An 11,773-nucleotide genomic window follows, 5' to 3' on the forward strand; every position below is an offset into this window, starting at 1 on the left:
CCCTATCTTTTAGATTTTTGGCTAGCATATTTGCAATATCCAATAATATCTTATATAGGTATACTGCAATCTCACTTCTAGGAACAAAGAATGTTCATTGCAATATTATTTGCATAAGCCAAAATAATGAAGCATTTAAATGTAGGTCAGTTGGGTAAGTAGTTAATTTATGTTATACCCAAATAATGAATACTATGTAGCCGCTAAAACGGATTATCTGAACTGATAAAGAATGACCTATGATGTCATGTTAGGTGAAAAAAGTTACAATCAATATACACTGTAGGACCCCATTAGCACAGAATACAACCAAAACCCACTATCCATGTACAAATATATGATTTACATACTTCTAAATCTGTAAATATCAACAAATATTTAGTTACATATAAAGAGAAAAGTCTGGAAAAACATATCAAAATGTTTATAAATTACCTCTATGTAATAAGAATTTTAAGGAGTAACTTTATTTTTTATATACTTCTGTAATGTTTGAACATATTAAAACAAGCATATATTACTTTTATAACAAAGTGACTAACAGCAGCAACAAAATAATTTTCTATTTTCTTTAATGTTCATACCTGCAAGGCCTTTTCTTTCTCATTCGTCAGTTCCTGGGAATGTTTATTTGACAATGCAGCTGTGTGTGATGCCCATTCATTCTGCAACTTATCTAATTCTTGGATTTTTTCTGATAATGTCTGCATTAGAGTTCAATTCAAAATATTAATTAAGTCTTGTGAATGTTATTACCTTAGAACATGACAATATTTACAAAGGATATTAAAGAAAAGGAATCACAGCTTTCCAAAACATCAAAGCCTCTTCCTACACAGATTTTTTTTTTCATTTGAGGAAATCAAGATTAGAATAAAAGAATTTTAGAGCTAACATGGCCCAGAAGGCAAGCTTAACTATCTTTAACCTTTTAGTTAAGTCTGGCTCTTCACCACCCAATCTTCTCCTGTGACATTAAGAAATAAAGCAGCCCAGGACAGAGCAAGTCAATTGCATGGAGTGGTTCACTTACACACAATCAAACTGATGGGCTATGTTGTTCAGGACAATTTCTGCCTGAAGCCATGCCACTTATCAGATACTGGGGTCCTCAGTTTTAAGGACTAAGGGCAAAAAGTAGTAGCTCTGACTGAAATGATAATAAGCCTATCAGAATAAGTCATAACACTCGTATGGAAGGGAAAAGGTTAGAAGATACGAACTGAAACATCATTTTAGACAGGAGGTGTGAGATGAAAAAAAGAGCAAAGAACTGACCTATGACAGGTATTATATATTATTTAATGAAGACCTGGAAGGTAACAAATGTTTGGATGGAATCAACTATCAGAGAAAGGATCAGATTAAGACAATTTACTCATAGGAGAAAGGTGACAAAAAGGAGAAGGAAATCAAAGATAACATGCTTTAAAAAATAATACACAAAAGCCTGGATAGGATTCGAGAAGTAATTCAGAGCCAATGTTTAGAGGACTCACAAAGACAAAATGAAATCTGAATTACCTTTTGTGTGAAATTCAGTTGCCTAGTAACATCATCTAGTGATTGAATCAATGATAATTTTTCTTCCTATTTATAAAATAAAATTACACAGTTTACAATTTAATCATCTATAGCTGTGCTACTCAAAGTACAGCATCAACATCACCCTGAGAGTTTGTTAAAAATGCAGAATTTCTGGTTCCACTTTAGGTCTTCTGCTTCACAAACAGAATGAGCAAGATCTCTAGAGGATTTATGTACCACTATAATTTGAGATGCACTAATCTATAGCTTTGACTAAAACGACTTTCTGAAAACTATAAAGAGGTATCCTAATATTTTTTTCTTGCTCCTTATACCTTATAAAATTATTGGGCATTTTGTAATTTTCAATATACACTTTCATATCTTTTTCCTTAAGACAGATGTAATACAATAGTAGATATTTCCATACTTATCTACCAGTTGATGAAACCATGGTATAAACAGTTTAAGTGACCTGCCCCAAGATCACAGAAAATTAATAAAAATGATGGGACCTAGTTTCTCAATTTTGGGCCCAGTTCTACTCTCACTGTATCTTGATTAAATGGAAAAAAAAAAAAAACCCAATAAGGTAAAAATAAATTCCTTACATATTATAAAAACTTACTAGACATCTTTAAAAATACTTCATTCTGAAAACAAAAACTAATAGCACTATGCTCTTCAGTGACTTATCAGAGACTTCTGGTACTTATTTTTAAAAGAGTACTTGAATTTAAATCTTACCTTGCTACATTTCAAACAGCTGGCTAAAAACTTCTTTATTTCCACATCATTTCCAGGTAAAAGTTTTAATGAGAGGTGTGTAAGATGCTTAAAAGGATTTGTCTCTACCACATTTAAAAAGGCAGGTGAGTTATCCAAAATAGGTGATGGAGAAACTAACTGTAGCAAAAACCTTTGAAAAGAAAGTATCACAAAATAACAACACTTATGAGACAGTGAAATTCTCCCACTGAATAAATGCCAGTGAATCATCAATGATTAGAAACACTGGCGGGGGAGCGCCTAGGTGGCTCAGTGGGTTAAAGCCTCTGCCTTCAGCTCAGGTCATGATCCCAGGGTCCTGGGATGGAGCCCTGAATTGGGCTTTCTGCTTGGCAGGGAGCCTGCTTCCCTCTCTCTCTGCCTGCCTCCCCACTTACTTGTGATCTCTGCCTCTCAAATAAATAAATAAAATCTTAAAAAAAAAAAAAAAAGAAACACTGGGAAAGGGGGAACACTGGAATCACAGGAGCCAATATAAAAGGACTCCCAGTGGTAAAACTGGATAAGCTAATAGCAAAATGAAAAAACTGAGCAAGAAACATAGAAAGGATTTACTGTAATACACTGAATATACAAATGTTCATGAGCTCACAATGAAAGACAAAGCAGAAAAATAAAACCAAAAACCCACTGAAAGCACAAAAGTAATTAAAATAACAACTCTTTACTCTAAAAATTGACAATTTAAAAGAATTAAGCATTTATCTTTTTCTTTCCAGAGTAATCAAACAGCCCAAACTGATGAGGAAAAGTTCTCCTTTATAAAAGAATTATACTTAATAAATATAAAAGGAAAGATAGAATTAGAAATGCATAACTTTGTAGTTCCTAAAAAAAATAAGTGATTCAAACAACAATCATCAATTGATGAAACCAAAAGACAAAAGGTTAGTCAACTTTACAATGAAAGGATCAGGCTTTAGTATCACACAAACATGAATATACACATACAAACACAAACTCATTCCTCTTATCCAAGTTCATTATAAAATCATGTACTTGATGCTGTTAAATATTTCAGAGAGTTATAATGTCTGTCAAGACATGAAAATTAAGGAGTAAATATTTTTATTTTAACCATGATTCTTAAAATTTGTTATTTAATAGCCCTAAACCCAGTTAAAAATAGGAGTACTTAAAACACATACAAAGTATCTTGCCATCAATTTGTCTTACAAAGAAGAGTTTGTCTTGAGAGAATTCTAATGACATAGTGCTCTCATGAGACTTACCTTGGAATTTCTTTGGCTTGTTCTTGAGTACACTGCTGAAGGAGATCTATAAATTTCTGTGGGAAAGCTAAGAAGTCTACCAGAAGGCCTTGCTGGAATTTTAAACTATGCAAAAGAAAAGAATTTTAAAAAATTTAATTACTATCTTTAATTATAATTTAAACCCTAAAATATTCTTTTCTTCTTTACCAAATACCCATTAAAATCAAGAACTAGAGAACTTTTTTATAGAATTTATCCCATGGGAGGGGAAAAGTCAATATATTTAGCTAAAGCTCCAAATTCAAGCTGTTTTAAGAATTCTGATAAGCTATAGAATATTTACTTTCAAAAACATCCTGAATAATTATAGTATAAACAGTCCAGCATTCTCAAAATACCAAAGGTTCATAATACATTGCATTTCAAAGACAATAGTACCAATACATTAATAAAACTTACTTCCTAGATTAAATATAAAAACAGAAAAATAGATTTAGTTACCTCTGAAAATCTTCCTCGGAAATAACAAGGTTATATAGAAAAAATGGATCAGTATCATCAGTCAGACGGATAACTAAATCCTAAAAGAAAGATTTGATTTTTTAATGTTTTCAATAGATAGGCTTTTAGAGAAATTTCTTCCTTCTTAGAAGTGGAATTATCCAATAACAACAATGTATCACCAATATTCTTCAGGTGACTTTGTTTTCTGGTACAGCTGATTTCCATTAGTCTTTAAGAGACTTAAGAATCTTAAACAGGGATAAATATTCTGCTCCTTGAGAGCCATGTAGGAGTCTATACAAACTAATTAAATGCTAGGAGTTGAAGGCTGAGGAATACCATCCTATTAGAGGCTTGGAAGAATTGAGACCTAGTCCTTGCTGCACTATACCATGATAATATTTTACCACTGGCCACATCATATTCAATTATATTTTCAGTTTCCCACAAGTTAACTGTCTAATACTTCAAAAGTGCCAATATATCAGCTGAAATGACAAGCAATCATGTATCCTAATAAAGGAGTATTTGCCTCTCAGGCAGAGGACAGAGGTATCAAGTAACATGTTGCCAGGGCTTCTTCCTATGGGCCTATTCTCTCCCTCCAGGTGGCCGGTGACATGGAGCTCCATCTGTTTTCAGTTTCACATGAAGTAAATATCTTTCATAAAGATCACTTTCTACATAAACTTACAATACGGCAGAACATCACAGCAGCTAAAGCTGACAGAGAAGTACACAGAAATTATGTACTTTAGAGAACACTTATGTGACGAAAACAAGCATAGCAACAAGATGATGGAGGCCTAATGAAGAACTAAACAGTACTCAGGTTAAGAATAAGCTTCCACTTTGAAATAAAATCTACTCATGGCTACAGAGGAACTGCGAGGGTCCTAGAAAAATCTGAACAAGTACGGGTAGAGATAAAAAATGAAGAGGAACAGCAGGCCTAAGGAATCATATGTAAAAAATATAACATATAATCTCTACTCCAGAAATTAGCAATCTGGGTATTTGCTCTACCTCAGAATGTCCTGTTCTTTAGGCAGCTTCTCCTGCAGTACTTCTTGAAATTCACCCCAAGATGCTATAAAAAACTGAAGCTACAACTAATACTACAAGGTCCTTGAATATCATGTTTAGGGAAAGCTATGATACAGAGAAAACAGATGCTGTACTTCTTAGTCATCTTGTCTGTATCCAGATCACTGCTAATGACTCATACTTTTGAAGATCATATCGGACTGATGCTCTAAAAGCCTCCCTTCAAAAGGTAAAGACTCAAAAATATTTCCTTTGCAGTGCTTCCATTCATTCTAACCTCACATGTGCAACATGAAATGCCAATTCTACAGGGTAGCAATATATATTCTAGCAACTTACAAAGGTATTGGGCAAAACTAACCAATTCTCCCAATCCCCAACCGTTCCTGTATGCTTTAGAAACAGATGGTACAGGGGCACCTGGATGCCTCAGTCAGTGGGGCATCTGACTCTTCATTTCACTTCAGGTCATGATTTCAGGGTCGTGAGATCGAGTCCTGAGTAGGGCACACTCAGCGAGGAGTCTGCTTGAGACTTTCTTTGTGCTCTCTCCCTCTGCCCCTTCCCCCAAATGCACACTCCTCCCCAACCAAATAAATAAATAAAATCTTAAAAAAAAAAAAGAAGAAGAAGAAATATATGGTATAGGGGCGCCTGGGTTGGAACCTCTGTCTTCAGCTCAGGTCATGATCCGAGGGTCCTGGGATAGAGTCCTGCATCGGGCTCTCTGCTCAGCAGGGAGCCTACTTCCTCACCCCACCCCCCACCTCTCTGCCTACTTGTGATCTCTGTCAAATAAATAAATAAATAAATAAATAAAATCTTTAAAAGAAAAAAAAAAAAAGAAGAAATGTATGGTATAATAATCTCTCAGTCATTGTCTTAGTAGATTCTACCACCCCAGATTAGCAAGTTACAAACTGGCCCAAAACTGAAAAGCAAGTTGGTGTAACAAAAGAGCTCACATTCTCAAAGAACAAAAGTAGTAATAATGCATAGAAATTACATTTCCCCCCAAAAATGAAAATATTTCAAAAGAAATTAATACCAACCTTTCTGTGAACTGGATTGGAAACTGACTGTAGTTCAATGCTCACTCTAACACTTACTCTCCTGTATGAAAAGATATACCCAATTGTCAGAAACATTCGTATGGAAGGAATTAGCACTCATTTGTCTGAGCTGAAGTTTTCAGTCTTAAGCTGTAAGATCTTCCACTGGTATTCCCTAAATTATGAACATATATTTCGGAAGCATACCAGATTTTAAGTTTAAGTTCTTGTTCTTCCACTAGTAACTAATCAGGTTTTTTTTACCAGAGATTATATTTTTCTCTCCTGTAAAATGGGATTGTTGCGAGAATCAAATGAGATAAACGATGTGGAATTCCCATTACTAGCCTGGAATATAACCTACTGCCCAGATCCTGAAATAGCACCTACTGAAAGCCAAACAAACCAATGACTTAATAACAATTTCCTACATTTAAAAAAATTTACCATTTCAAACGATCTAATTGATCCCATTTAAAAAACTGAAAATGTGAAGCAGTACCAGAATACACGGAATGTTTACAATCCAGGAAGTAAGATAACACATTCCCCTCCCTTATACATACACAAAATCTACCAAATACATCTGCTCAATATAGTCCCTATCCAATACATCCACGGAAGTACGTCAACAGTGTATTATCCACCTTAACCTAGAGTAACTCTAAACTTCAAAAAAACCCGTAGCTTTCCACATTCTCTGTTGCATCTCAGAGAATTCAGCATCAGACAGAGGCATATAAATCAAGGTGCTCATAACCATTTATCAAACTGAGCAAAGATGCTTAAATGATCAAGGAAATAAAGGGAAGAACTGGTGAAAAAACATCTCAGTACAAAAGTTCTATATTTTGCTAGAATTAAATAACAATGGCTGTTCCCTGATGTGTAGGAAACAAAAGTAAATAGAATTTTAGGCTATTCTTCCAAAGTTGTTTTAAAATTTTCCCACATTCTGCTACTTATTCAGTGCAGAAGTAAAAGGTATAGACCTAGCAACCAAGTGTTGGAAAAACTTGGTAACAGTTGACCAAGAACAGATTCAATTGTCCAATTTTTTTATGTCCCAACTTAAAAATAATTTTTTTGGCATTTTATGTCATTTTAGTTAAGCTTCCTATTGAACAAATGATTGGATGCTAAATCTTAGTATGATGAGGTTACCATATGATAAGGTTACCATAACTTACGTTATCTGAAAAAGAACAAGCAGCACTGGCAAATACCACAGATAGGAAGAATTATTTTTAGAACAGAAAATGTTTTTTTATTTTCCTATTATCTAGTGCAATATATGTGAAACAGATTAGATTTCTACTCTAATTCTACTTAAATGAAGTATTTTGGGGATGTCTGGGTGGCTCAGTCTATTAAGTGTCTGCTTTTGGCTCAGGTCATAATCCAAGGATTTGGGATCAAGTCCTGCATCAGGTTCCCTGCTCAGCAGCAGCTGCCTGCAGCTCCCCTTGCTTGTGTGTGTGTGTGGCTCTTGCTCTCTCTCTCTCCTTCTCTGACAAATAAACAAAATCTTTTAAGAAAAATTAAGTATTCTCGGGGGAAAAAAACTTTCAATTTCCTAATCTGTAAGATAAATGAATTGAGTTGGGTTTGTGAGGACCTTTCCTGATCTATATTGTCATTATGCTTGGTTTTTGTCTTGCAGTTTTTTCTAAAACATCCTGCCACAGGGGATGTGACACTGCAGTAGGTAACTTTTTAGGGTGACATACACTTTCAAAAGTCCTGTCATACTTGATAAATTTGTTTCAAAAAAATCAAAAGATCATTTAGCAAAGTATTCTTTAGCTACTACTGGAAGAATCACATTAATATAATTTAAGAAGGATATTAATGATATTGTTACATAAATTCCAAATGTCTATAATGCATTACTTTCAGGAGAAAAAGGGAGGAGGAAAGGCCCATAGATTAAACCTCTCCTTCCTGCCCCAACATCTACGTAGAAAAACCTGAGCTTTCAGAAAATATAGTACCTGAAATCACAATCTTATTTTCTCCATTAAATAGTTGTCAGAGGGACAATATAAAACAAATCAATAAAAAAAATCATAAAAATGCTGTTTCTCAAAATAAATGTCATACTCCGAACAATGCAGAAATTCACATAACATCCTCCCTCACAGTCAGATTTGGCATTATCAGAATTGGATTCTAGCCCACCTCTGCCACCTAGAAGCTGTGACCTGAGCCTTTCAATTCAAACAAATAAAAGCTACTGTAAGCCAGGTAGTATGCTGGATGCTAGGGATACAAACAGAAATAAACATGGTCCATGTCCTCAAATCAGATTAAATGACTCTATCCAGACTTTGCTTCTGAATGTATTTTAGCATTTTAGTGCTTCAGGGGAAGGAAGGGAAGGACTGCTAACACTGAGCACCCACACTACTGAGTACCTACCCTGTGCTTTACATATATCTTATTTAAAACAATAATCTTACTAAGAGTTATGTCTGTCTTACAAAGGAAGAACCTGAGGTGCGCTGTTACAAACGTGGTTAAAGCCAAGTTATAGAGCCCAAATTAGAACTCAGAACTTTCACCTTCACTGTGCTATCTAATAAATGAATAAGAGCAATTAATTTCAGCTTTGGTAACTTTGAAAAGGTCCTTATAATAAAGGGATTTAAGACAAACCTTGAAGGTTATGAAAGCAAAAGCATTTGAGGCAGGGAGAAGAGCAGGAATAAAGGTATGGTACTGAGAGTATGAGGTACATGCAATGGATAAGTAGTCTTACAGGTCTAGCATATGGGGAACAGAACTTCTAAAACAAAAATCAAAAAAGATGTTGGTGTCAAACCAAAATCTGGCTTCAAAATCTGCATTACTTCCCTCCAGAGTTCTCTGAGTTATCTTCCACTGAAGTTCCTTCTTATGACTTTAGTGCACTGATGTCACTTCATGCATTAATCACATCTTAATAATAACTAAATGTTTAGTGCATGCCTTTAATACTTCAGGCACTGTTTTAAACACTGTGTATGTATTAACTCATTTCATCCTCCTAATAATCCCATGAGGCAATTACTTTTATCATCATTAATTTAAAGATGAGACACAAAGAAAAAAATGATTGTACGGTATCAGTCAATAAGTGACAGAAATGAGATTTAAACCCAGATAATCTGGCTCCAGAGCCTGAACTCTTAACCTGTGCTATTCTACCTCTCCCAAGAAGATCTTTTTGTTTTCCCTATTAAGTGTGAGTTCCTTGAGGCCCAGAATGAAAATTGTTTCCATTGTTGTTGTCGTTGTTGTCAGGAGGCAGAGGAGTAAAGAGAGAGGAAGCGAGACCATTTCAGCAGGTAGGACAATTACTGGCACACAGTAGGTATTCATAAATATTTGTTGAGCTGAACCGGCCTTGAATATTTAACTAAAGTCTGGATTACTTTCCCTATGGGTCAGGGGCCAGCATATTTTCTGTAAAGGGCCAGATAGTAAATACTTTAGGCTTTGTAGGCCAAAGGTCTCGGTCACGATTATTCGTGTACAAAAGCAGCTTGACAATTCTTAAATGAGAATGGCTGCGTTCCAATAAAACTTTACTTAAAAAAATGGGCAGAAGGCCACCTGGCCCGTGGGCTCGTTTGCTGATCCCTGCTACAGGTGATAGAAATATAACAAAGATTTCTAAACAAGAGAAGTAAAATGATTGACAATGCATTTTAAGAAGGTAACTGTGATGACAATATAATGAAATGGAGAAGAATTAGAGGAGTTCCAGTGTTAGAATCAGAAATGATGCTCCCCCCCCTTTATATTTCTAAAATTATTCCAAAACAGGGCTGTCCAATAGAGATACAATGGAGGCCACAAATATGAGCCAAATATATAATTTTAAATTTTCTAGAAACCACATTAAAAAAACTTAAAAGGAACAGGTAAATTAACTGTAACAATTTTCTTAAATATAATCAATATGTTAAATATAAATATTTCCAATGTTTATGATATACAGAATATATTTATTAACATTTGTTATATTAATAATTTATATCCCATATATATTATATTCAATATATCCAAAATAGTGTCATCTATACAGGCAACATAAAAATTAAGATATTTCACATTCTTTTTCATAAGTAAATCTTCAAAATTCAATGCACATTTTACTCTTACCACACATCAGTTCGGATTAGCTCCATTTCAAAAGTCCAGTAACCATACGTGACTCTCATACTGGACAGTACAAAAGAATACCCTGCATCAAATACCCTACAGTATCTCCACCTGCAACTGCTAGTTTTGGTATCTCCTTGCCTGACCTGCGGGCTGACGTTAGACCCAATTCTGAACTATAAGCTAGCTTCACATTACCAAATAAAGCAATGTCTTCATTTCTAAAGTCACATTTCCAAACCATTTAGTTTCCATAAACATCTTCAGGATCCATCCTCATATCATGTACGCAGGCACCTTAAGTCAGTTTTACAAAATGAGGCAACGAGGTTGAGAAAAGAGTCAGCTATTGAGAGGCGTGACAAAATCGCCATCTCCCGGCTTCAAATTAAGCCCCCAAAGCACCACCACCTTTGTCAAAGTCGTAATTTTGCGTGTATCTATGAGACTGGCCTTTATTTCCTTCTCCACTAGACTGTAACCTCCACAGAAACAGGGACTGTTCTTCCCGACCACTACTAGGTCCCCAGTACCCGACAAAGTGTTTTGCCAGTAAGCAGTATTTGTTAAATGAATGAATGAAATTTACCATTTCCTCTACTGTTTTTAGTCGATTAAGCGTTATTTATTTTTAGTAACTAATGTAAAGAAAAGACACTACGCCACAAAAAACTGTTTTAAGCTGAAGCTTAAATTTACTTCCAATATAATCCAAAGAGTGAAAAAAGGGCTGGGAGCCAAGACCCAAGTTCTAGCGCGGGCCTGGCCGTGAATTTATTGTCAGCTCTCGTGTAAATTATTTCACTTCTCCAGACAAAATTAACTTTCTCAAAACGAAAGACCAGGGCTATAACCTTCTCTGATGCCGTTCAGAGCTAGGTTTCTTGTTTTCTTTTCTTTTTTTTTTTTTTTGGAAATTAACTTGACGCGGGTCAGCTTTCCATTTCCTCATACTCTCCCTTCTGCGCCCTCCGCAACTAACTTGGGTTCCAAGTGGGACTCTCTCCGCGTCCCGGGACGCCAGCCGCAAGCCGATGGCCACTGGCCAGAGCCGCCATCTTCCCCCTCTCCCCGCCCTCCGCCTTGGCCGGACCCCAACCGCCACCCGCGGGCACGGGGTAACGCAGAACCTCACCTCTCCTCGCAGTCTTTGCATTTTACCTGCAGTGGGACTAGCTCCTGGAACAGAACCTGACTCATGTTGGTCCGCTGCCCCGGCCAGTAACCGGAAAAGTCCAGCAGGCCCAGCCCACGAACTAGCCTAAGGGAGTCCGGGTCCTGCTAAAATTTGAGTTTGGCGCTCGGCTTCCGCTGAGGAGGCGGGGAAACAGAAACAGAGGGAAAGCGGGGAAGACTTGGACCTCGTCAGCCACCATCAGTTTCTTCCGGTTTTGCAGAGGATGGGGGGCAGTTCCGGGTATTGACTTGCGTGGCGGAACCCGCGGCAGCCATATTTGTTAAGGGAAGGGGACCCGAGGGAAGCAAAGAACT

The 11,773-nt window shown here is 36.2% G+C and overlaps 1 protein-coding gene across 3 annotated transcripts in view; it reads right to left on the bottom strand.

The window, feature by feature from the left end:
* Window positions 1–11,661, bottom strand: part of SASS6 (SAS-6 centriolar assembly protein) — a 42,959-nt gene extending 31,298 nt beyond the window's left edge. For 2 of the 3 annotated variants that reach the window (XM_082686492.1, XM_082686491.1), the window contains exons 1-7: window positions 11,418–11,661; window positions 6,134–6,194; window positions 4,032–4,111; window positions 3,549–3,653; window positions 2,275–2,446; window positions 1,525–1,590; window positions 585–704 (exon numbers count right to left, since the gene is read on the bottom strand). In XM_082686492.1, the coding sequence (XP_082542618.1) occupies window positions 585–704; window positions 1,525–1,590; window positions 2,275–2,446; window positions 3,549–3,653; window positions 4,032–4,111; window positions 6,134–6,194; window positions 11,418–11,482 (669 nt within the window). In that variant the 5' untranslated portion in view covers window positions 11,483–11,661. The other variant, XM_082686490.1, reaches the window with a different exon arrangement.
* Window positions 11,662–11,773: the final 112 nt, after the last annotated feature.

The sequence above is a fragment of the Mustela nivalis genome (genome assembly GCF_964662115.1).
Source record: "Mustela nivalis genome assembly, chromosome: 10".
Taxonomy (NCBI): Eukaryota; Metazoa; Chordata; class Mammalia; order Carnivora; family Mustelidae; genus Mustela; species Mustela nivalis.